General features: G+C 31.4%; 4 protein-coding genes across 6 annotated transcripts; 3 read left to right on the top strand and 1 right to left on the bottom strand.

Annotated features, from left to right (window-relative positions):
• Positions 1-1,160: 1,160 nt before the first annotated feature.
• LOC113849062 (linoleate 9S-lipoxygenase-like) lies at positions 1,161-6,080 on the top strand. 2 transcript variants are annotated; one of them, XM_027478653.1, is made up of 10 exons: positions 1,161-1,335; positions 1,396-1,464; positions 1,897-2,189; positions 2,519-2,759; positions 3,650-3,970; positions 4,057-4,142; positions 4,257-4,364; positions 4,496-4,800; positions 4,892-5,155; positions 5,279-6,079. In XM_027478653.1, the coding sequence occupies exons 1-10, from the start codon at positions 1,227-1,229 to the stop codon at positions 6,033-6,035; spliced, it is 2,553 nt and encodes an 850-aa protein (XP_027334454.1). In that variant the 5' UTR covers positions 1,161-1,226; the 3' UTR covers positions 6,036-6,079. The 2 variants fall into 2 exon arrangements, with proteins under 2 accessions (XP_027334454.1, XP_027334453.1); XM_027478652.1 differs by having other exon boundaries at positions 1,161-1,464; positions 5,279-6,080.
• Positions 6,081-8,841: 2,761 nt separating this feature from the next.
• Positions 8,842-21,545, top strand: LOC113849064 (telomere repeat-binding factor 4). 2 transcript variants are annotated; one of them, XM_027478656.1, is made up of 7 exons: positions 8,842-8,852; positions 16,172-16,376; positions 16,448-16,647; positions 17,104-17,188; positions 19,657-19,740; positions 20,793-21,078; positions 21,179-21,545. In XM_027478656.1, exons 2-7 carry the CDS (start codon positions 16,227-16,229, stop codon positions 21,208-21,210), a joined length of 837 nt encoding a protein of 278 aa, XP_027334457.1. In that variant the 5' UTR covers positions 8,842-8,852; positions 16,172-16,226; the 3' UTR covers positions 21,211-21,545. The 2 variants fall into 2 exon arrangements, with proteins under 2 accessions (XP_027334457.1, XP_027334456.1); XM_027478655.1 differs by lacking the exon at positions 21,179-21,545 and having other exon boundaries at positions 20,793-21,164.
• On the top strand, positions 9,626-14,644 carry LOC113849063 (linoleate 9S-lipoxygenase-like). Its single transcript, XM_027478654.1, has 9 exons — positions 9,626-10,033; positions 10,764-11,050; positions 11,275-11,515; positions 12,026-12,346; positions 12,433-12,518; positions 12,632-12,739; positions 12,874-13,178; positions 13,271-13,534; positions 13,662-14,644. Exons 1-9 carry the CDS (start codon positions 9,796-9,798, stop codon positions 14,416-14,418), a joined length of 2,607 nt encoding a protein of 868 aa, XP_027334455.1. The 5' UTR covers positions 9,626-9,795; the 3' UTR covers positions 14,419-14,644.
• An 855-nt stretch (positions 21,546-22,400) lies between the features above and the next one.
• LOC113850116 (glycylpeptide N-tetradecanoyltransferase 1-like) lies at positions 22,401-26,156 on the bottom strand. The gene is made up of 2 exons (XM_027480487.1): positions 26,069-26,156; positions 22,401-23,911 (listed from the first exon to the last, which is right to left on the bottom strand). The coding sequence occupies exon 2, from the start codon at positions 23,885-23,887 to the stop codon at positions 22,583-22,585; it is 1,305 nt and encodes a 434-aa protein (XP_027336288.1). The 5' UTR covers positions 23,888-23,911; positions 26,069-26,156; the 3' UTR covers positions 22,401-22,582.
• Positions 26,157-27,110: the final 954 nt, after the last annotated feature.

Here is a 27,110-nt window from a genome sequence, read left to right as displayed (position 1 = left end):
GAAATTATCATGTGTTAATTTTTTTAATTACATCAGTAAAGGGACTGAGAACAAAAAATTCATAAAGAAATTTAAAAATATATCTAAAGTGATTGAGACTAAAATTTCACTTTTCTCTCTCTCTCTCTCTCTCTCTCTCTATATATATATATATATATATATATATGGATACAAAACTTATTTTAAATTAAATCAATAAAGTTTTCAGTATACATGAATATTTTAATTATCCCAGCGAAACGAATCGAATTGGGAAAACTTAAGTGAACAAGACCCTTTTTTTTGTTGTTTTAATCTATTTAGAATTATAGGAGATCCTAAGACAGTTAAAAAGAACAAAAAAGAAAATGAAATATACAGCAAATGAGAGTATTTATTATTGAAAAGAAAAACACTTCTTTTTCTATCAAACGCATAATTTTTTTCAACCTAAACTTCATATTTATTCTCGGTTTCCCTATTTATTTTTATAATTTGTTGCAAATAAAATATGTCTAGTAATTGTCCAGTTTTCTTGTTAATTTATTTCTTTGTTTATTGGTTTATTGTATATTTATATACTTATTAAGATATATAAGATATGCACATGTGTGAAAATAGTATAATATTTTTTACACGTTCTTGTTATTATATGTCTTGAAAAAGGGTCACGTGTTCTACCTATTTGGCTGCATCGAGATTCTGACCATATAAGTAGCGTGGAATGAGATCCTTGTTTTCTTTTGAAGTTTCTTACACGAAAATATATAGAAATATGTAAAGAAAAAACTCTAAATTTTAAGATGAACCAAATGATAAAAAAAATCAAAACATGTATGTTTTACATTAACATTATACATACAGTAATCACACAATTAACACCCAAGTCTATGGCATAAACTAAAATTAAAAAAGGTTAATAATAGAGGACACGTAAGAGGAACTTCTGATTGGGTAAGAGTAATATTAATATACATGCACAGAGTACTGCAAACAAAAGCATTACTTAAAAAACAAATGATGATGTTAACACATATATTATTATATAAGCACGATGGGAGAAGGGGCTGGATCATGTTTTGAAAATGTTAGTGATCCCTTAAAAAATAATTAATCAGAACCCTGTTAACATGATCTAATAATTTAGCCTTATAAATACTAAACACTTGCTTGCTTGTGTTACTCACAAGCCATAGGCTTTTCTCTTAACAAAAAAAGAGTGTAAAGTTGTTAGAGAAGTTGCAAAGATGATTTCAGGTGTGACAGGTTTGCTGAATAGGGGTCAAAAGCTGAAGGGGACAGTGGTGTTGATGCGTAAGAATGTGTTGGACATAAACGAAATTACATCGGCTCAAAGTGCCGGCGGTTTAATCAGCGGTGGCCTCGATGCTTTGGGTAATCTCGTTGGCACCGGAGTTGATGCCCTCACTTCGTTTGCGGGTCAATCTGTGGGGCTTCAGCTGATCAGTGCAACCAGTGCTGATGGTACCTTCTTTTCTTATTTGCTTTCTTCATGTTTGTTTTTTACTTTTGACTTGGAGAGGAGACACACACACATATATATATAATAAGAAGATAATAGAAACTCAAAGAAAATAAAATGAAGTGAAGGGAAGGGAAAAAATAAATAGAAGAGTTAGCTTTTTTTGGATAAGGAAAATGAATAATCATTTTTACTTTTGCTTAAATAATTTTTATATTCTTTCAGTATAATAAGAAATAAAGTGGCACAAAGGGAACAGCCATATATATTATATAGCTAGTAGGATGAACAAAAAAAAAATAGGGAACAAAAACTACTAATTATAACACATTGTGTTGTTGAAAATTATAATTGACTTGTACCAAGTTTGATTTTGAATTGCTAGATGAACAGTTTAAGTGGTGAGTGTTAATTGGCATATGAAATTTTTGTAGGAACTGGAAAGGGTAAAGTCGGAAAACTAACCTATTTGGAAGGTCTTATTGCCTCCCTACCAACATTGGGAGCTGGCCAATCGGCTTTCGACATTCATTTTCAATGGGACAGTGATATGGGAATTCCAGGAGCGTTTTATATCAGAAATTATATGCAAGTTGAGTTCTTCCTTGTTAGTTTGACTCTTGAAGATGTTCCCAACCAAGGAACCATCCACTTTGTTTGCAACTCATGGATTTACAATTACGCTAAATTCTACAATAAAACTGATCGCATTTTCTTTGCCAACAAGGTAAACCATTCACATAGCTAGCAAGTACTTTCTTCAATTTAAATTTCACTTAATCATGTCTTTATAGTTCTCACATTTTTGCAAAAATTTGTTTTGATTTCTTAAAAATCATCACTTTATGTTCCCGATTATGACGTGATGATGCAAAAAATTGACATCAGAAATCAAGGGTGTTGAATTTAGAAAAATTAAAAACTGAGATCAAATAAAAAAAATTAACAAGACTAAAATCAAAATCTTACAAAATATGTAAGATTAAAGAAAAATTAAGTCATTTAAATCCAAAATTTGACATCACCAATCAGATAATTTATTAAATATAAATGTAGACATATCTCCCAAGTGACATGCCCGCTCCACTAGTCAAGTATAGAGAAGATGAATTGAAGTCTTTAAGAGGAAATGGAACAGGAGAGCGCAAAGAACATGAAAGGATTTATGATTATGATGTCTACAATGATTTGGGTGACCCAGACTCAAATAGCAGATTGGCTCGTCCAGTTCTAGGAGGAAACAGCACCTTGCCTTACCCTCGCAGGGGAAGAACTGGTAGAAAACCATCTAAGAAAGGTAAAACTATTCTGTCTAATACTTAACTTTCGTTCTATAATATTTTAGTGAAAGTGTTTGGTAAAATATGAAATTGTATTACAACTTAATTGACAGAGAAACTTTTGGGGTTGGATTGGTTTAGTTTTTGAAAAAAAAAAAAAAAGATTCTGAAATAATTTTGGACAAAATAATTTTCAAAGAATTGATATTAAAAGTTTATTATATTTATGAAAAAATTTAAATATTCTCATATTATTAAATAATATGGTATAATCATGTTAAAAAAACATTTTCAAATAAAAGCTACCGTGATTCATTATATGAGTTTCAAATAAATTTAATAAAAAAATATTCTTTTTTTCTAACATGACCCTATCATCTTACTTAATAATATGATCTGATCTAAATCCTTGTGAATATTATTTTGGAATAGCTTAGAATTTTTATTTATTTATATAATATAGTAAAATCACTTAAAAAATTAAAACATAAATATGTTTGTTTTTAAAATTGTAAGCCCTGTGATTTTAATAAATTGTGTTAGATGTAAACGTTTAAAGATTTCACATCCTTTTAAATCAATTATGTTCACTATAACCCCACTTTTATTCATTGTGAAAATTAGCCAAACAAAACTATCACTTTGTTGATCAATTTGTTTTATCGAAACTATGATTGTTGGAAAACAAAGATACAAATAGAAACCTTTTTTACGTGAACATTTGTTGCGTTTGTTTCAAGGAACCTTGAATTCTATAAAATTGAAGAAAGGTTTACTGAATCATAGAGCAACTTTGTTGGGGGTTGAAAATGGCTTTTGCTAATCGAAACAATTTCTATCTATGAATTCTAAAATTACTATTATCAATGTTGCTAATACATATTTTACTATTATATATATTAAACAGATCCTAAAAGTGAGAGCCGCAGTGACTCTGTCTACATTCCAAGAGATGAATCATTTGGTCACTTGAAGTCATCAGATTTCCTTGTTTTTGCGCTCAAATCTGCAACTCAAAATGTCATACCTCAATTACAATCTGTACTTACACTACAATTTAATCAGCCTGAATTTAATAACTTTGATGATGTGCGTGGACTCTATGATGGTGGAATTAAGTTACCTACTAATATACTTAGCCAAATTAGCCCTATTCCATTATTCAAAGAACTTTTCCGAACTGATGGTGAACAAGTCCTTAAGTTTCCACCACCTAAAGTGATTCAAGGTATATTAAAAACACGTTGCTATGTATATCTATATTAAAATACATGGTAAGTCAATGGATCTTCTGAAATATTCTTTTTTGGGTAGTGAATCAATCTGGATGGATGACTGACGAAGAATTTGCAAGAGAGATGATTGCTGGTGTAAATCCACACATTATTAAAAGACTTCAGGTAAATTTACTATTTAACATTAAGCAAGTACAAAAAATTAAAGTAATTTTATGCACTTATAATTCATTTTAAATTCACAAATGATAACCTCATTGCGAATTAAAATTATTGCAGGAGTTCCCGCCAAAGAGCAAGCTAGATAGCCAGCTCTACGGTGATAACACTAGTACCATAACCAAAGAACAATTGGAGCCAAACTTGGGTGGGCTCACTGTAGAACAGGTAAATACACATTTCCTTTTGCTATAGAATAACATTAATCAAAAGAATTCTACAGTTATTTGCTTCAAAATTGATTATTTTTTATGTGATTGAAATTTATTACAAGGACTTCAATATTTTTGGTTGAACAGGCTATCCAAAACAACAAATTGTTCATACTAGACCACCATGATCCAGTCATTCCATATTTGAGGCGAATTAATGCAACTGACACAAAGGCCTATGCTACTAGGACCTTCCTTTTGTTGCAAGATAATGGAACTTTAAAGCCACTGGCCATTGAGCTAAGTAAACCACATCCTCAGGGTGATAATTTTGGTCCTATTAGTAACGTTTACCTTCCAGCAAGTCAAGGTGTTGATGCTTCCATTTGGCAACTTGCAAAGGCTTATGTAATCGTAAATGACTCTTGCTATCACCAACTTGTCAGCCATTGGTATATATATTTTTGGCTAACAAAATTTATACAGTCAAACTTAGTTTATCTATTTATGAATCATTGCTTAATATCTTTACATGCATGACAGGTTGAACACTCATGCTGTTGTTGAGCCCTTCGTCATAGCAACAAACAGGCATCTTAGTGTGGTTCACCCTATTCACAAGCTTTTGCTTCCACACTATCGTGACACAATGAACATCAACGCACTTGCAAGGAATGTCCTAGTCAATGCAGAGGGTATTATAGAATCAACATTCTTGTGGGGTAATTATGCCTTGGAAATGTCCGCTGTTGTATACAAGGATTGGGTTTTCACTGAGCAAGCACTACCTGCTGATCTTGTCAAGAGGTAATTCTTACAAGCTAAAAAAGTTCACTGAAATTTTGATTCTAATAGTATTCATTACTTGAGATAATAAAATTGATCACAAATATATTTATGCTAATGTTGCTTTCTTTGCATGTTATCTAGAGGAGTGGCTGTTGAAGATGCATCTTCTCCACATGGCCTTCGTCTTTTGATAGAGGACTATCCTTATGCTGCTGATGGGTTAGAGATATGGGATGCTATCAAGTCATGGGTACAAGAATACGTCTTTTTCTATTACAACTCAGACGCTGTTGTTGCACAAGATACTGAACTCCAAGCTTTTTGGAAAGAGCTTGTTGAAGTTGGACATGGTGACAAGAAAAATGAAACATGGTGGCCAAGGATGCAAACACGTGATGATTTGATCCAGTCTTGCACCATCCTCATATGGTGTGCTTCAGCCCTTCACGCAGCTGTTAATTTTGGACAGTATCCATATGGTGGCTATATCCTTAACAGACCAACACTTAGTAGGCAATTCATGCCTGAGATAGGGTCCCCTGAGTATGATCAGCTTTCTCAGAACTTTCAAAAGGTGTTTTTGAAAACTATTACAGGAAAGAGTGATGCCCTTAAAGACCTTACAATTATTGAGATCTTATCAAGACATGCTTCTGATGAACTTTACCTTGGACAAAGAGATGAAGGTGATGTTTGGACTTCTGATACACAGCCATTAGAGGCATTCAAGAGGTTTGGACAAAGGTTGGCCGCGATTGAGCAAAAGCTTGTCCAAAGGAACAATGATGCGACACTGAGGAACCGAAATGGACCAGTGCAGATGCCCTACACTTTGCTTTATCCTTCAAGTGAGGAAGGGTTGACTTGCAGAGGCATTCCTAATAGTATCTCTATCTAAAGAGGTTTATGGTTGTGTTGCTGTTAAAATAAATGATGACAAGGAATACAATTCCTTCATTTCCTTATGTATGGTTATTCTGTATGTTTTTGGATATTATGATGTTGTTCATTAATAAAATTTGCTATGTTTTTACTTTGTACCGTGCTATATTTACAAAATGAAATGCACCTTCATTAATTTCTTGTTTGGAAGTTGTAACTTTATAATATGAATTCATCATCATAATATGAATTCATTAATTACTTTGTGACTAGCAATGAATTCATATTCTGATGATTCCCATTTTGGCTTTGCCAAAACTCCGGTAGCAATTGACATGATCATATTACGTACTCTTGGAGAAAGTTTGAGAAAGAAAAATAGGAGTAGATTACGGTAGAGGATAACAATATGAGAACGTTGAAGCTTTGTTCATATGTGCTGATTTTCTGAAAGTTTTGTGTTGAATGAATGATTTTTCATGTGTTGTATTTTTAAGAGAGAAAAAAAGTAAGTAGGATAAAAAACAAAAGGTAAATTTTGTAATAGCCTTTAAAACTTTTAAAGCATTAAATTTTTTTAACTAATAATACTTTAAACACATATTTAAGTGATAAATTTATTTAATAATAAATTATATATAATAATATATATTTTTTTATAATTTGTTACGTATTTTTTTTAGTATATTACCTATAAATTTTTTTTAAAATACCACATAGGACACCAAAACAATATTCATATCTTCATGCCCGTGAAATGAAAAGTAAAAAGAAGGGAAGAATTCTTTTGTTACGAATATAGCAATAGTAAAAGTTATTTATCTCTTAAAAGAAGTATGTTGAAGATATAATATTAAAATAAAAAGTGCTATTAATATATGCATTCAGAATCTATCTTTTACATAAATAAGTATTTTTTATTATTTAAATTTTTTAAAAATAAATTATTTCTTTTAAAATGTTCTTAAACATACACATATACAAGGACATTAAGAGGTAATATGAAATTTATTTAAGTTTATAAAAATAAATAATTTATAATTTATAATTATAAAATTTATAAAATTATTTTAATAAATTTTATTGTTAAATTTATAACGTAATTCTCTAATAATAAAAATTTATTAAATAACTACATACATCTCATATGTAAAAACAAAATTAATGTTGGTTTTGGGTGATTATCGAGCAAACTAACATTTTGCTTTTAATTTCATGCTGAATAAAAGAGGAGCACTTATATTTTTAGGTACATTTTCTCTCATAATCGAGTAGGGACAAGGAAGATAGTTAGAGGAAAAATTGAAAATGACACCAGGAACAAGTAGGAAACGGCGAAACGCCATTAATGCAAATGCAATGCATCTAACAAGGACCTACCAATAATAATTGAAGAATACTTAATAATTTTATTTAATACCTATTATATTTTAATATTATAACTTTGTTTTCACTTATCAATTTAAGATCATAGTTTAAAAAAAAAAGTGCTGAAAATATTTTTAATACGCTGTATTTAAAATATTTTCATAACTAATTTAAACGCTTTTAACTTGTTTTGAATAACTTAATTTTTTATTTAATGATAAAAATAAGTTACAAAGTGTTGTTAATTTTTTATAGCATTAATAAAAATTAATTTTAGAATAACATTTAGCTCTACTTTTTAGTGTGAATTTGCATAAAATTACACAAAGTGAAACATAATATTCGGATAATTAATTTTAATTTGTTGTTGATAATTTTCCTGTTAATTGCCTCCAAGAATGCATTGGTGTTGAATCATTTAACAGCGTTTGATTATGTACATATTTATGAATAAATATGAAGATATTACATTTTTTTTTCATGATTTGAGAAAAAATGATTTGTTATATTATAAAAAAATAGAGAAATAAGATAACATTTTATAAACATTAATACAAAAATAAAAGTAAACGGATCCCTACCCTTTTATAGTTGTATATATCGCTTAATGCTCATCAGAATACAATTTTTTGAGCTAAATTATTAAACAAAAATGTCTGACTAAACTTAATGCGAATTATATCATATGCTCTCAATGAAATTTAATTTTTATTCCTCTTCTATTTCTTATTTTTCTTAATCTTAAGAGCTTAAAATCTATCTATCTGTTACTTATTTTTGTATTTTCTAAACTACGTACAATTCTGTTTTGCATTTAATTATAATGTCATTTTGTGAAGAGCTAATAAATTCTATTAGATTATACTTCTATTCCTATTACTACACTCGATAAAAAATAGAATAAATATAAAAAAAAAAAACTACAGTGAGTTCTGAAATCAAATTTTATTTTATTTTATTTTCTCATTTGCCCACTCGTATGCCTCGTGGCCACTGCTAAGCAATATTTTAAATTGGGATATTCCACAGCCTTCTTGGATGCAGCATTTCAAAAGATATATCCAATAATGATAAAGTTATTCAGCAGCTTTCATAGATACACGCAATCATGTTTCCATTCACATAAAGAAGAAGAAAGAAAAAAAAAAAACCCCATATTGATCTGACACATAAATACGATATTTAATTGGTGTATATTCAAATTAATATAATATATGATTAAACTTTTAATGAAATAATTTATATAATATATATAATTATAAGTTATATCGATAAAAATATATTTTATCTAAAGTGAGAAAAGATATAAAATTGTTAAATCTTACGTTGATATAAATCAATTATTTTATTTTAATATATTTTTTCTCTTCCGAACTCAAAAGTGGGAAGAAAAATATAAATTTTAAATGCTTGGACACGTTTTTTTATTAGTTCTTGAAAAGGACATCATTACCCGTGAGCTCTTGTCCAGACATGCAACTTTTCTTATTTTCATAGGTGCTTGTGCTCAGTTTAAAGAGAAAAAAAAAACCTATTTTTTGTAGAAGAAAATATTAAAAAATGCAAATTTTTAAAATAAATTAATATTACATTTACATGGCGTAATAACTCTTGTGAGTTTTTTTTTTGGTTAAAATATGATAAAAGTTAATTAAATTACTAAAATAAAATATTAATGAAATATTTTTCTAAAATATTTTTTATTATTAAAAAATAAGTGTTTATCCTATAAAATCAACCCTCAAAGTGATATGGTAAAAAAAAAATATTTCGTAAATATTCTATGTCAGTAATTTATTTTTATTTTGATTATATATTTTTTTTAAAAAAACCAACCCTTGTAATTTACATCCCACTCGTCACGAAAGTTTTTGTCAGACTTAACTGGCTACGATAATTAGGAAAGGACGCTGAAAAAGGACCTTCTATTTTGGCTATGATTATCCATGTCTCTTCCATTTTTATTTATTTTTTATAGAATTAAAAAAATACAATTTCTCAAACATAAAAACTGAAGCTACATAATCATGAAAATAATGATCGCGCGAATATATATTATTTTGAGCTGTATTACTTACATATATATATATTTTATAATATACATGTTAAAATATTATATGTTTTATAATATTTAAAAAATAAAATTTTATTGAAAAAATAAGACTAGTATATTGAAAATGTGAGAAATTCTTTTCAATATAATATTATTTAAAATTGTTTAGTTTACGTGTAAAAACTGATTTATACAATTTTATTTTTCCTTCTGGAGCATGACGGGGTTGGATAATGTTTTACACATGCTCTAAAATGGGAGATCATGTTTGGGCTTATAAATAGTTGACAGACTTGGTTGAGTAGTGCAGAGTGAAGCGTTGTTGGAGAAGAAGAAGAGAAGACAAGTAGCAAAGATGTTTTCAGGGGTTGCAGGTCTTATAAACAGGGGGCACAAAGTGAAGGGTACAGTGGTTTTGATGCAAAAGAATGTGTTGGACATAAACGCACTTACCTCTGCTCAATCCGCAACTGGTATCATCGGCGGTGCCATCGGGATCGTCGGTGGCGCCATTGGCACCGCCGTTGACACCCTCACTTCCTTTTTGGGCCGATCTGTCGCTCTTAAGCTCATTAGTGCCACCGCTGCTGATGGTAACTCCTTTTTTTTTCTTCCTTAAAATATCACCTTCTTTTTATTATTTTTAAAAATTTTATTTAATAACCATAATGTATCTTTAAGAATGAGTTATACGACAAGAAAATTATTATAAAAATAAGTAAAACAAAGAAAAATTTATGTTTATCTAATTTGAATTTTTCTTAAAAAAATTTAAAAATAAATTATAATATATCTGAGATAATGTCATTTTATAATTTTAAAAAATTAAATTTGTGATGTTTTAAGAAATAATAATATATTTAAACTCGAATTATTTATTGCTTATCATACCTTCATAAAGTTCAAAACAAGCACAAATGGCGCAAATGATGGTTGAATGAGGTTCGATGATTCAAAGACACTCATAGCATACACCCCAAAAAAATGTATTTTTATTTTTAAGTTAAATCAATATTGAGGTAAATTTTAATATTTATAAGTTTATAAATAAAGTTAAAGGTTTATAAATAATTTTTAGTTACACGTGTACATTAAGGTTTCTGGATAATTGAGGAAATATTTTTTTGGTTTTATTAGAATATTAATAATTAATATTTATAATAAAGGATTGTAACTATATATTTTATCGTATAAAGTAGGGCGTGGCTATTATTATTTTAAGATGTTGATCATCAGAGATGATTAAGTCATTTAACAAGTATTACTAACGAAATTGAAAATGAACTTAAACAATTTAGAATTTGACAAGTGAAAATTTTATAGGATCTGGAAAAGGAAAAGTGGGAAAGCAAACTTTTTTGGAGGGTATTGTTACCTCTCTAGCAACTTTGGGAGCAGGCCAATCTGCATTCAATATCCATTTTGAATGGGACAGTGACATGGGAATTCCTGGAGCATTTTATATTGAGAATTTTATGCAAGTTGAATTCTACCTTGTCAGTTTGACTCTTGAAGACATCCCTAACCATGGCACCGTTCACTTTCTTTGCAATTCATGGGTTTACAATTCAAAGAAGTATAAAAGTGATCGCATTTTCTTTGCCAACAAGGTAAACCATTCTCCATAGTTTGTTAAATTTAATGAAAAATGGTAACTAATATTTACTAATAGTAAACTTGTACTTCAAAAATATTTATAATACTTTTATAATTTTATGGGAATGAGTTTTTTTAATAAAGATTTATCATTTTTAAATGCTTAAAAAATTGAGATCAATAAAATTTATGCTTAATTCAGATTAACAATGAAAAAATATATTGAATATAAATGTAGACATACCTCCCAAGTGAAACACCAGCTCCATTAGTCAAGTATAGAGAAGAAGAATTGAAGGTTTTACGAGGAGATGGAACAGGAGAGCGCAAAGAACATGAAAGGATTTATGATTATGATGTCTACAATGATTTGGGTGAACCTGACTCAAAGGCTAGTCTGGCTCGTCCAGTTCTTGGAGGAAACAGTACCTTACCTTATCCTCGCAGGGGAAGAACTGGCAGAAAACCATCTAAGAAAGGTAAGCCTTTTGATCTGTCTAAGACTTGGCTCTCTTTTCAATTCTTTTTCCATGATTTTTATTTTTAATTCATCATCTTTAGCATAAATGAAATGTTAAAAATATGAAATTGTATTATAAATATGTTTGAAAGTTTTTTAGTCGTTCAATTTTTTTAGGATTATGGTGTTTTATAATTTTAAAAATTTTTAAAAATGATTCCTGTGTGATGAATCACTTCAGTGACTGGTTAGCAAGGTGACAAGTAACATGACATGTCTAAATGTATATTACATCATCACATAGTTTAACTAATAAAAATTGCATGACTAAAATTATATTTAATCATATTTTCAGGTACTAAAAATATAATTTACCCTTTTGTACAAAAATTAAAGGGTTTACTATAGCATATGACTTTATTGGAATTGAAAAAATCTTTTGTTGATCTAAACATTTTTCTGTTATGATCTAAATTTATTGTCATTAATGTTGCTAATATATGTGTTTTTCTGTCACATATCTTAACAGATCCTAAAAGTGAGAGTCGCAGCGATTCTGTTTACCTACCAAGAGATGAATCATTTGGTCACTTAAAGTCATCGGATTTTCTTGTTTATATACTTAAATCTGCTTCCCAAAATGTTATACCTCAATTGCAATCTGCACTCAAATTGCAAATTAATCAGCCTGAGTTTAATAGCTTTGATGAAGTGCGTGGACTCTATGATGGTGGAATTAAGTTACCTACTAATGTACTTAGCCAGATTAGCCCTATTCCTTTATTCACAGAACTTTTCCGAACTGATGGTGAACAAGTCCTTAAGTTTCCACCACCTAAAGTGATTCAAGGTATATTAAAAACACATTGCTATTTATATTTATATTAAAATGCAGGGTAAGTTAATGGATCTTCTGAAATATTCTTTTTTGGGTAGTGAATCAATCTGGATGGATGACTGACGAAGAATTTGCAAGAGAGATGATTGCTGGTGTAAATCCACACATTATTAAAAGACTTCAGGTAAATTTACATTATTACTATTAAGCAAGTACAAAAAATTAAAATCATTTTATGCCTTAAAAATCATCTTAAATTTACAAATGATAACATCATTGCAAATTAAATTATTGCAGGAATTCCCGCCAAAGAGCAGGCTAGATAGCCAATTGTATGGTGATAACACTAGCACCATAACCAAAGAACACTTGGAGCCAAACATGGGTGGGCTCACTGTAGAACAGGTAAATCCACATTTCTTTTTGTTATGTAATAACATTTCTGTAAAGAATTTCAACAGTTACTTTTGTTGCATAAATGATTTGTTTTGACATGATTGAAATTAAAAGCAAGGACTACCATATTTTTGGTTGAACAGGCTATCCAGAGTAACAAATTGTTCATACTAGACCACCACGACACACTCATTCCATATTTGAGGCGAATAAATTCAACTGACACAAAGGCCTATGCTACTCGGACCTTCCTTTTGTTGCAAGATAATGGAACCTTAAAGCCATTGGCCATTGAGCTAAGTAGGCCACATCCTCAGGGTGATAATTTTGGTCCTATTAGTAACGTTTACCTTCCAGCAAGCCAAGGTGTTGAAGCTTCCATTTGGCTTCTTGCCAAGGCTTATGTAGTTGTAAATGACTCTTGCTATCACCAACTTGTCAGCCATTGGTATAATTTTTTTTTTCCTAACAAGATTTATACAGTCAAACTTAGTTTATCTATTTATGAATTATTGCTTAATATCTTTACATGTATGACAGGTTGAACACTCATGCAGTTGTTGAGCCATTTATCATAGCAACAAACAGGCATCTTAGTGTGGTTCACCCTATTTACAAACTTCTGTTTCCACACTATCGTGACACAATGAACATCAACGCACTTGCAAGGAATGTCCTAGTCAATGCTGAGGGTATCATAGAATCAACATTCTTGTGGGGTGGCTTTTCTTTGGAAATGTCAGCTGTTGTATACAAGGATTGGGTTTTCACTGAGCAAGCACTACCTGCTGATCTTGTCAAGAGGTAATTCTTACAAGTTATAGAAACATGTCCTTAAAATACTTAAATTCTTGGTCTATTCAATACTTGAGATAATAAATGTCAACAATATATTTTTATGTTAATGTTATTTTCTTTGCATGTTATCTAGAGGAGTGGCTGTTGAAGATCCATCTTCTCCTCATGGCCTTCGTCTTTTGATAGAGGACTATCCTTATGCTGCTGATGGGCTAGAGATTTGGGCTGCCATCAGATCATGGGTTCAAGAATATGTCTTTTTCTACTACAAATCAGATGCTGCTGTTGCACAAGATACTGAACTCCAAGCCTTTTGGAAAGAGCTTGTAGAGGTTGGTCATGGTGACAAGAAACATGAATCATGGTGGCCAAGGATGCAAACACGTGAAGAGTTGATCCATTTTTGCACCATCCTCATATGGACTGCTTCAGCCCTTCATGCAGCTGTTAATTTTGGACAGTATCCATATGGTGGTTATATTCTTAACCGACCAACACTTAGTAGGAGATTCATGCCTGAGATAGGGTCCCCTGAGTATGATGAGCTTGCTAAGAACCCTCAGAAGGTGTTTTTGAGAACAATTACAGGGAAGAATGATGCCCTTAAAGATCTTACAATTATAGAGGTCCTATCAAGACATGCTTCTGATGAGTTATACCTTGGACAAAGAGATGGTGGTGACTTATGGACTTCTGATACACAACCATTAGAGGCATTCAAGAGGTTTGGTCAAAAACTAGCTGAAATTGAGAAAAAGCTCATTCAAAGGAACAACGATGAGACACTGAGGAACCGATATGGCCCAGTGCAGATGCCTTACACTTTGCTTTATCCTTCAAGTGAGGAAGGGTTGACTTGCAGAGGCATTCCTAATAGTATCTCCATTTGAAGAGGTTTATGGTTGTGTCGCAGTTTTAAATAAAAGATGAGAAAGGAATCCAATTCCTTTGTTCCCTTATGTATGGTTTCTGTGTATGTTTGGGTGTTGTGATGGTGTGCATCAATAAGAACTCTTGTACCGTGCTATATTCACAAAATGAAATGCAACCTTCATTTTGGCATTGAAATTCACAAAACTAGCATGAAATTCAAATTATGATGATGCCTAAGTTGGCTTTCCCAAAACCATGGTAATGATGGACATGAATATATTTTGCACTTTTGGAAAATTTAAGATGGAAAAATGAGAGTAAAGTAAGGCAAATTTAGTGAAAGTGCGAAGGGTTGAAAAATTTAGAGCAAAAAATAGAAAGGAGATCATGGATTTCTCATCCTTGTTTGGTATTCTTATTATTACCTAGAAGTAACCTTGTTTGTCCTGCATGTATGCGTACATTGGTTGCCTTATTTTAATGGATTAACATGTATTAGAGCTTCTAAGATCAAGTAGTTTGGAATTTCTTTTGTTTATCTCATGTATTCTTCGAATAGAAAGTTAAATGCACCTATCATTATTCCATTTAAAGTTAAATTTTAGTATAAGATCAATGTACTTGTATATTATCACGCTTCTAGTCTCAAATACTCTTATGTGAAGCTACGTGTAAAATGTATAATATAAAAACGAACAATGTGCTATCAATATACATATTGGTTTAACTTACTTTAGATAAACAATTATTTTTTTAACCTTTCGAACAAGCTTTAAAAAATTAAGCTAATCCTTTTTTCGAAATAACTGCCACCAAACATACAAATATACAGTAACATTTGAAAGAATTTATGCAAAATTTATTTAAAAGAAATAAATTTTATTAAAAAAATAACGAATTTAAAAATTTGCCTAAAGAGAATAACTTTTAAAATTCTTATTTAAAACTACAAAAGTATTAAAAAAAATCATTAAATTAAAAGTGTGATTCACATAATATTTAATTTTTTACTAAATTTTAATCAATAATTAAAAATATGTTAAAAATGTGTTATTAGTATTTTTAAATATATAATTCATAAATATTATCTCCAAAAAAATTTATTTAACAATTATTATTCTGGCACAATAATTAAAGAACCCAGCTTATGTGTGCCTTTGACTCTTATCATGAAAAGTAGTTGAAAAAAGTTGACTTCTTTGGATGAGTCTATCTTAGTTTAAACTAGTTAAGATTCAAAGTAACTTTAAAAAATTTAAAATTTATAAATTCTGTTTTTATGATATGTTTATAAAAGTTAACAATTAATATTTTCGTTTGAATAAATATTATTATGTTAAAATAATAACAATTGTTTGAAACATCTAAAATATTCAATAGTTTGAGTCTTATATTAATGTTTTTATCACACTATACGCAACTCTTTTAAAAAAATATTAATCATATATATATATAATATTTATTTATTAAAATGATATATATTATAAATTTTCAAATTATTCTAAAAAATTATAATATTAAATAATTGAATAAAAAAGGAAAATGTTTTCTTAACATAAATTTCTTAAAAAATAAAAAAATTAATGAATGTAAAAATAGATATATATTCTTTATAATTAGCATAAAAAATACTCTTGGTTATTATATAAAAAGAAGATAATACCAAAATCATGGGGGTTAGTTAACAAAACCCAAAAAAATAAAATAAAATCCTAACTTAAATACTTAATCAAACGTATATATAGGAGTGAGTAACAGAGAGCGAAGAAGAGTATCTGAAAACCGAAAGCGAAGAAGCGAAGGAGAGAGAGTTGAATGTGAGTGAATGGGGAATCAGAAGCAGAAGTGGACTCAGGACGAAGAAGACGCGCTTATCGCGGGAGTTGAAAAGCACGGGCCTGGAAAGTGGAAGAACATTCTCAAAGATCCTCAATTCGCCCCCTTCCTCACTTCTCGTTCCAACATCGACCTCAAGGTATGTTACACCAATTCCTTTCTTTTCCGTGTTAGTGTTAGGGTTAGGGTTCTTCAATTTTACCCTTTCAGGATAAATGGCGAAATTTGAGCGTCAGCAATGGTTCTCAAGGCTCTAAGGACAAAACTAGGGTTCCCAAACTCAAAGCTTCACCTGCTACTCCTGCCACCGCCACTCTTCAGAACGTTGCTCCTGCTCCTCAAAACGCACCGTCTGACGTTGCTGTCGCTGACCCTTCTCAAACTGAGCAAGATGTCAAAAACCCTCCAAGGTATGTCTCCCGGTGCTGCTCTTTATCTATGTGGCTTTTATGTTATCTATTTAATCCAATTAACAGAAAATTTATGTTATGTTAGCAATCTAGTGGTGACTGTTCGTCACAATCATTGATCCCCTGAAAAATTGGATTTGTAGGCAGTTTTGTTTTGGATTATAGCCTGACAGTTACTTGTTGAATCCTTTCACCTTGTCAATGGTGATGACAACTGTGTTGCGAATGATAGGATACGACATGCAAATACCATAATTATTAAAAATGGAACCTTTTGTCGCCACGTACTGCGATCTTTTTCAACCACCCTATAGTTTATACTTTACAGCATTTCTAGTGGACTATCATTAGTTATTTGTTATAAATTTGATGCAGCATTTTAATGTTACAAGCTATTTATTCCGTCAGTTTAAATCATATTATGAGGGTTATTGGTAATTTTATCCTTTTCATCAGGTATAATGCTATGGTTTTTGAAGCTCTAACAACACTGAAAGATAGTAATGGATCCGACCTAAATGCCATTGTTAGTTTCATCGAGGTTAGATGATCTTCTTTACTTTTATGTTTCCATTATTCTTGTCAACAATCTTAGTATAAATTTTGTAAACTGATTTAAAATGCTCTGTTTCTGATATTATATAGTAGGGATTTTGCGTACCAAAGCCTAGAATAGAAACATGGATCAATTTCCTTGTATAATTCTGCAATTATTATCTAGGTTGTCAATAGCACGTGATAATGCTGCTATAGCAGCAACGCATCACAGCAGCTGGGTGCTATTTTCACATCACTGTGTCCCACTTTAGTGTTGTGGCTATTGCTGCTGCCAATGCAGTGAAAATTGTGGTTTGTTGCACGCTCCATGGTTGCAGTGCGGAAGACGATAAAAAAACTCAAATCATAGTTATCAATCTCAGATAGCGGCGCGTAGTATACCATTCTCAAAACGCTATAGCAGGATAACTATTATTTTAAAGTTTTTTAGATGGGTATAAAATATATACATATGCAGATAATTATGTATATAATTGTCAAAAAATATGCATAAATGACATAGGAATAATTATAAAAAAATATATAAAGAGAAGAAAGAAAGAAAGTGGATTTTCTGGGAGAACATAACTAAAGTAGTACTGTAGAATTATAGAATAGAGAGAAGAAGAGAAGTGGATTTTGCCACAGAAGGCATTGAAGATGAGTGACTCTGCTAGATTGGAAATTGTTGTAAAGTAGAACAAAGAAAAAGATGAGAGGAGGGAGTATCGAACAAAGAAGTGGAGAAGGAAAAAAGTGGGGTTTCGTCATGTGTATCCAGTTGCAAAGCAGAACAGCAAATAGAGATGAGTCATGAGAGGACGGGGTGTCAAACAGAGAAAGGAAGAAGAAAAATGTGGGGAAAAGTGAGGTTTTAAAAGTGGGGTTTCGTCATGTGTATCCAGTTGCAAAGCAGAACAGCAATAGAGATGAGTTATGAGAGGGACGGGGTGTCAAACAGAGAAAGGAAGAAGAAAAATGTGGGGAAAAGTGAGGTTAGGTTTGAAAACCTCAAGACTGTGTCAAAGGGGGAAAAAAAGGAAAAATCAGCTTATTTCTAAAAGATTAGAAGTCTTTTTTAACCTGACAAAACCCTAAAATTCCTTCATTTTGAGGTTAGAAAAGGAAAGTTGGTATCTTTTCCTGTGGTGGTGCTATTGCGCTGCATAAGGCCACGTTTTGGGCCATGAATACCACTGCAATGGTCACAATGGCTGCAATAGGAAAACTACTCTGCTATGCCAGATATTTGGGCTCTGCCACGCACTGCTATCGCTCGCTATTGACAACTATGACTCAAATATGCCCTAAATTTTTAATGTTGGTTTGGGGGTATTTTGGAGTTTTCATGTCACAATAAAATGGGTTTCAAAAGGATTCTCAAGAAAAGTTAATCTGTTCCTCTTCTGATTTTTGTGCTCTCTTCTATTTAATCTCTGGCCCTTTATTATTATGCGACTCATCAGTCCATTGCTCTTCAATGACTTTCCAGCCACGTCTTAGTATTTTCCGGTCAGTACTTGGTGTGTTCTGGTTAACCAATGCTCTTTGTTCACTGATTATGCATTTTCGGTCAAGTGTCCTGTTTCCCTTTGTTCTCACTGTCCTGCTGGTTGCTGTTCTTTCCTTTCCCTCTTTTTTTCTTAATTTTCTTTTTGTGTTTTGTTGATTATGGAGTTTCTATTTTTCTTTTTATTTTGTCGAAGTGCTCTCCTTGTTCTATTTTTTTATGTTCTCTCTAGTCCGAGGGTTTTTTTGTCATCTGTCTCCCAAAGACCCAAACTTGTTATTTTGTCCAAGCTCTCTCCTTGCTATTTATTTGAATGTTTTGTTTAAGACTTCTGATTTCCTATTGTTAATTATGAATATGTCATGAATTTTGAATATTTTTTTAACTTTTTAAGCATATATATGTATATAGTATAAATTAAGTAATTTGTATTAAAAAATTTAGAATAGCGGCTGTCTTGCTATGTGCTATACTGCCATAGCATTTTTAGAGTTGGCCGCTCAATGCTGCTAACCGAGATTGATAATTATGATTATTATTATGCTTTATAGATCTAGGGTTGAGCTTTGGCTGTTTATTAGGTTGTCTGACTCCCCTGAGCAATCTTCTGTGAAATTAATAGATAATTTTTTCCTATTAAGGATTAATAGTTCTAATGACACCAGGGATGTTTGTAACTCTACTAATCCCTTTGCCATCTTCACTTTATTTTTGGGTATTTAAGACCAACTCTTCAATTGAAAAAAACTCAACAGTATTTTTGACTTGGAGATGATAATTTTTGCATCATGGTCTTTCAAAGTAGTATGTTGAAGCCCTGCATCTTTTCTTGATGGGGGGCATGGGCATGTTGGAAAATGAATTTAATATGGGGGTGTCTATTGTGCATATTGTTCTTTATTAAGTATTTGCTATCTTCTATTTTAGAATTTTAGAAGTAACAACTGCATATAATACTGCAGCAAAAGCATCAGGTTCCTCAAAATTTCAGAAGGGCATTAAGTACAAGGTTGAGGAGGCTTGTTAGTCAAGGGAAACTTGAAAAGGTAACTTAATCCTCTATTGTGGTTTACTGGTTTATAGATATATGGTATATTGCAGTTGAGAGTGAGCCTTGTGCACTGGTAAGGTTGTTGCGTTATGACCTGAAGATGGGTCCAAGTCCTGGAACCAACATCTCTGCTTGTGGGGGTAAGGTTATGGATATAGCCCACCCCAAACCCAACCAGGTGGGATCCTTGTGCACTGGGGCTTTAATGTATGTTATTGTAATTATTCATTACTTTTTATTTTGACTTGTGGATATTATGTTCAGATTTGTTGTTGAAGCATGTTACTTGGCTGACAAGGCTTTAATGCATGTTTAATCAGTTATTTACTGATTGTTTTTCTTTTTTTCTAAAGAATGAGCATCTGCTTGTCTCCTCAATTTTATTCCCTTATTTTTGAGTTATTTCTAAGTTGCTTAGTCCTCAGACCTTATGTTGCTCCAAACTTCACCCTTATTCAAACTTGTTAGTCTACCATTTCTCTTAACTACATATCTGGATTTATGAATCCAATAAGAGTTCCTCAATGGACTGGAAAGATATAACATATGTTCTCTGATTTTGGGTGGGAGAGAAGTGGAGATCACTTGGATGTGTGAGAGACTTATAGCCAAGTAGGAGGGTGATTTGGAGTTTTGGAAATCTGGTGTCTGAAAAGATTGCTTTGGCAATTGACCTTGGTGTTTTCCACCAGAAGCTTACCAATGATGTGGATCATAAGTTGCAACTTTTGTTTTCCACCTAGAATGTGCCATATGCCATACCCAGAAATCTATGCAACTTGAGCCTTTTTGAAAAATGTTTTGTGAAATATATTCTATAGGATTGATTTCTTTGAAAGAGGGTAGGGGCTGAGCCCCATGTTTCTGTAAGGATTTTTTTTTCTGTCACCATTACTATAGCTTTTCCATTTTTCTCTGCTTCCAAAAGGTGGCCCTTCCTACAGACTTTGCATTCTTGCCACATAAACAGAAATTTCAGTTAGGCTGAATGATCTTGAAGCTTGATTCATTCTTAAGGTGGATTTCTATGATCTTTACCATCTGCAGGTACAAAATTGTTACAAGATAAAAAAGGAGACCTCCGAGGGGACAAAATCACCTGTACCAAAACAAAAGGATGTCCGGCCACCACAGCGGCAATCACCAGCCTCTGGCTTTATCTCATCTAATGAGACAATAAGGGAAGCTGCTGATGCTGCAGCTTATAGAGTTGCTGATGCTGAAAGCAAATCGTATCTGGCTGCTGAAGCTATAAAGGAGGCAGAAAGAATAGCATGGTTGGCTGAAGATAATGATTCTATGTTACAGCTAGCGAAGGAGATTTATGAACAATGTATTATAGATAAACGATCCTTCCTGCCTTATTTGTGAATTTTTCAACCATATGATTCTTTATAATAATAGCCATTGATCTTGTGGGTCTACTCATGCAGGTTCGCGCGGTGAAATTTTCCTCTTGGCTTAAGTTGGTCAACGAACGGTCGATTAATAGATTCGTCCGGATGTTGGGTTCTAAATGTAAAAAAATTGTTGATCGAATGAAATGGTATTTTAACATTTTTTTGGGGGGTACTTTATCAAATTCCTTTAGCATTTTTATTTCTTAAAGTTGCATGAGAAGTCATGTTCAGGTCTTATCTCTATTCAGTAGAGTCAGTCAGTCCACCAAATTTGTCTAGATTTTGGATCCAAAGTGGAAACAATAACTCATTTGTCATGTCAGTGATGTAATATAAATCATAATAGTCATTTGCGCGTGTCTTGACCTAATAACTTCAATTTTTGAAAGAGTTAGTTTTTTGCATGGTATGAGTCCTTTCAGAATTTGATCCTTCGTACCCTATTCCTCTAACTGAAGGTTAAATTTCATAACATGATAATCGAGTAGGGACATATTTACTAAAAGTCATTAAAATGTTCTCAGTAGTTTTCAATTAATGTGTTTTCACTTAATAGTTTAAACTTCTGTTGTGGTAATGGGATCATAATACATTTGTCATCACTCGGCTAAACTTTTGGTTATCTTAAATCGGAGCCATAGTATTTACCTATATCTTCATTGAACGTGACTACTGGTATTTTTTTTAGATATTATATTATTTTTAATTTTATATTGTTTTAATTAAAATTTTCAATTATGTTTATGTGTATTTATACAATTAAGATTAATTTTACTAACAATAGTTGATAAAATTATTTCGCTTCCCTGGATCATAATTAAAAATTAAAGAGTATTTTTATTTTTAAAAAAAACTAATTCCATTATCTACATATAAAAAAAACATAAAATATCCTCTCATTTTACAAATTCTCACTTTATAGAATACTGTAAAATTCACCTTAAAATTAGAGTTTTATTTATACATTACTTAAGTGAAACTTCAATTCTGATTAAAAAATAATTCATACCTATAATATTGTACTTGAATTTTGTGCTTTTCTAAATTGTTTAGAATAGTGACTTGAACGAATAAATCAAACCAACTAATCCAATCTATATTTCAAAACAATAAAATACACTCACAAATTATACAATAAAAATATGATAAACCTATTATTTGTTACATACTACCTAAATATTATATCAAGCATTACCTTTTATATGCAACACCACATTCTAATTTGCCTATGAGAAACTAATCCATGTTTAAATTAATTTTTCGCTTTTCATACATGATACAAGAATTATAAATGATAAATTAATTGTTCAACTGGTAAAGCAAAATTAAGGTCTAACAGTGGATCACCAAATATTTTGCAACCGTACAAAGTCTACCAGCAAAAAACCATTCTCAATCCTAAATTACCAAAAAACCATGACAAATATCCGAATTAAATTACAGAAGCACAAGCCCAAGCTCTGATGGCTTCAATGCATGCCTTATTCGGTAGTTGTAAAGATAATAATGAAGTTTCCCATCACCTGGTCCAAACTTCAGTTCCCTCAAGAAGGTTTCATTCTGCATGACATCCAATGCATTGAAAACATCATAATCCTTCTGTTTTGCAACAATGAGAGCATCATTCATCAGCTGAAGCAAAGGGGTGACTGTGGAAACATTATAAAATGAATAAGCTGCTTTCAAAGTTGAATAATTTTGGTTGCCAAGGATGGTAGAAGGAAGAGTGTAAAAACTACAAAAGTCAGTGACCTCGTGAGTTTCAGGACTTTCAACCAGATAACTATCAACAACATTCTCCTTTGGTAGAAGCCAATGCTCCACATCATTTTCATCAAAATCGGGTGCAACAACAAAATGGCTCAAGTAATTCCTAATTAGCCTTGTAACTGCAGGAACATCATGAATTTCCATCTTTCTAAACCCTGGGGTGACTGTTGATTCTGGTAGCTTGTAAAGCTTGATGGTTCGACTCATTGTCATTCGTGCACCAAGCCGAGAGAAACCAACATCAATTAGCTTCTTGGGATTCAACGATCTGTGCCAGTATTGGCAAGTTGCTATTGGTGTAGGAAGAATCACTCCAGCAGTGTATGCTGCCTGCCACATATTCTCCAAGTGCACCCTCCTGGTGACCTCTTTGATCATGACAGGGGCAAGCCTCTTTGTTCGAAGCTTCTTGTGGACACAGAGAAAATTAATCTCCGCCATATTAACAACCTCGTCACGAACTCGGATTCTAGCAGGAACACCTGTTATAAAGGCAACCATCTTCTTGGAACTTTTAACACGGACACCAATATGCCAACTCCTGAAATAACCATGAGGTTGTAGAGCCCAGTGCAGAAATTCCTTTGAGTAGTTAAATCTAAACATGTTCTCATCATCCTCAACATAATTATTAGTAAGAAGGTTGTATACCTCATCACACATCTGCTCAGAATTGATGTCACAAGTAACCCATTCATAGAGGTTAGGAAGGTTGTATGGTTCTTGTTTTACCTCAGATAAGGGGGTTGGAGGTTCAATGCGGCCTTCTGGTAAACTGGTGTTCCCTATATCCTTGAACTGCCCAACAGGTTGGGTTTCCCAAAATTTATGTCTTTTATCCAAAGAGAGAGACTCTTGAACTTTTTGTGCTAGATTATCCAATGCAAGATCGCTTTCAGAAGGTGCATTCCCATCTGGGATGGGATTTTGAGTTTCTTCAGGTGATCCAGAAGAAGTATTGCTATCAACCATTTGAAATGTTTTTAGAAAGGTAGTCTGAAAGAAAAAAAAATAAGATTCTTCAGCAAACAGGTTTGATAGAAGAAAGCAAAATTTTCTCTCAACACTAGATGAAAGCAAAAGTTATGAGATTCAACAAAAAACGAGTTTCTTGTCAAACCAAACAATACTTCTGTTAATACAGTCAAGTTCATCCATTTCTTGATCAATGCCTTCTGACCAACTATTATCTACTTGTATTTATGTCAACAAGCAGAAACCGGTATTATATCATACAAAACCAAAGCTAATATCTAGAGCTAAATACCAGCCACCCAATCTTTATGATACAAATACAAGTCAAAATTTGTTTTGGGCAAAAAGAAAAGAAATACAAATATTTACGGGCTATCTCACATCTTGATTTACAAATGGATTAAACAAACAACTTAAATCTTAAAGAAATCTGATTATTTCCGAAGTATTCTTTACAATGCAATGTATATTTTGAAGATGTACATTTAGTTGAAACATGTTGCCATACTATGAAATGGACTAGAGCAGCACCAACTGATAATGATAGGTACTAATTTCCATAAAAGTTAAAGCCAGTTAATACCTTGTGCAAGTACTAATCAACTTGAGCTAATATGAATTTAGTTTACACACCCATTATACAAGACCCTTTGAAGAAATGTTTACATGTTTTATAGTGATCTAGGTCTAGTTTGGGTGAACTGGGGGATATGTCTATATAAGAGAAGAAAAACAATATGAAAAATGAATAACACTTATTTCATAAGTCAAAAATAACTTATCTTCTCAAGTTTTAGAAAAGTTAAACAATAGAGCTTATAGAAAAATAGAGAACCAGAAGTTGATTTTAACTTATGGAATGAGTTTGATTCATTTTACTACTTAATTTTTTATTCCTACAAGTACCTATTAAGATGTTTATCCAAACTGGGCCCTATTCCAATTGGAGAACTGCCACTTCAGTGGAACCCATGCAGCATTAGCTTTGGCCTTGGCTATTCAGAGGATAAAATACTCAACTTGAAATTTAGCAAGTGAAATCTAGTACAGATCACAAACAGAAATATGTGTAATAAGAGAATGTCAAAACAAAAATATTAAACAGTAAAATTTCCAAAAACCATTATTAAACAGCATTAATATTATCCACATTCAACAATAAACAACAGATGGGAAACATAGATCAAAAGGTGCAGTTTCTATCTGGGTGTTGGGGTTTTGAGTTTCTTCAAGTGATCCAGAGGAAGTACTGCTATTGACCATTTGAAATTTTTGAGAAGGCTAGTCGGAAAGACAAGGTGACCATGTTCCAACAAATAGATTTTATAGGCAAAAGAAAAGTTTTCCGTGACACTGGGTGCTGCAAGAGTTTTATAAAAGATATTCATCTATATTTCCTAGGTGAGGAAGCACCTAGCCTAAATTTCCCAGACAAACTACATTTGATCTGTTGAATTTCCAAACTAGTTCATTCCCTTAGTCACTAACTTTCCATTATTCAACAACCCAGCCTTTTATTCACATCATATCCCCTTTTGGAACAGGCCAATATGTGAAATTTTGTTAGATGACCACTCAAGAAAGAAAATGCTGACCATTCACAATATTTAGTTGCTACAACTCAAAGGGAAAGCACAGTATTTCCTACTTAAAGAAAAACCAGTCAACACTCAACAGTGAGATTTCCTTGTTTAGATGGCAGTGTACTACAAATTTTCCGTTTGACTTCTGGAACAAACCCTAATCCACAGAGCCAACCAAGCAACTCCAAGTGTTATATGCATTGTGTCTTCGAGTGAAAGAATACAAATACAGAATATAAACAAATCAACCTAAGATCAAACGTGAAGAAGAACTTCCCATTCCATTAGTAAGCATGATATATTGAAAGTGACATTAATATTAATACTATATAATGTTTATTGATCTAAAATAAATAAATAAAATTTATTCATAAGCTTGAAGAATGTTTGAAGCTGAAAATAAAGGAAATCAACCAATCAAGCAATAAAAGAGTAAAAATCAGAAAATGGTAAAAAGAGTGAAAACGACACAACCCACAGATCCAAATGGTAGTAACTAATAAGTGCATCTAAATATCTAAGCAGAAACAAAGGGAACAAAAATAGGGTTCGTAGATTAAGAGATTAAAGTTGTTGTTTTGGAGAGTGAATTAACCTGCAAGCGAGTGAAGAGGATGAATTGAATGGAATGGAATCACTCGCTGTGAGTCTCCGCTTGACTCAATTTCGTGAGATTCAATTTCAATGTGCTCTTACACACACAAGCAAAGTGGAGGTGTAGGTTGGGCCTGTTCAACGGGGCCAGGCCCATTTATCACAATTATTGTGCAATATGTGATTATATTATAATTTATCTTATCTTTTTTTGTCAACAAAAAAATCTTATTTATTTTTAGAAAAAATTATTTATCTTTTCGAAACAGAAATTTTTGTTACAATTATATCTATATTACCTAAAAATATTATGAATTAACAATCTTAACATTAACTATACATTTAAATTAAACTATTTGTTAAAACCAAAACTTAAAGAATTTTAAATAAAGCTACACACCATTTCACCTCCTTTACATGGCGTTTAATTAAGTTAAATTAGGTATATAACCCGGAATTTGTGCAGGACTTTTAGGTATATTTTATAATAGGATTTTTTTATATATTTTTAAAAATTACTTTGACTTTATATATTGTTAGATGTAATAAGTTTTTATACATTGATGTAAATATTATTAAATATAATTAATTTTTGAATGAAACCCATCCTTTATTTATTTTTTAAATATCTTAGTTTTTTTGCTAATTAAATTATCTTAATTGGTGAAACATATAGTAACTATAACATTACGTTAATAAATCTAAAGTGATTTTACATTATTTTTTATTTTAGTTTCCATTTGTTTTAAAAGCAGTAAATAATTTTTATAACACGTAATGAATGTAATAAAATTTATTTCTCATTTCATTTATTTATTGATATAAGCCAAAAATGAACATAATTTATTTTGAGATAAAAAATGAATATTATTTTTTTTAGAGAAAACTTACAGATACCACAATCAATATTTCCAAGTTACTTTTTTCTATCTAACATTTCTAAATTTTAAACTAATTTATTAAACTTTTTTATTATTATTATAGATTGTGTAAATTTGTTGAGAATATCGTATCTTATTTTATAACTTGGTCCAATCTTTATT

This window comes from Abrus precatorius, unplaced genomic scaffold (assembly GCF_003935025.1).
Source record: "Abrus precatorius isolate BTA unplaced genomic scaffold, Abrus_2018 Scaffold9, whole genome shotgun sequence".
Lineage (NCBI taxonomy): Eukaryota > Viridiplantae > Streptophyta > Magnoliopsida > Fabales > Fabaceae > Abrus > Abrus precatorius.
Note: the sequence above shows the minus strand (reverse complement) of the source record. Positions and strands in the feature narration are given on the sequence as shown.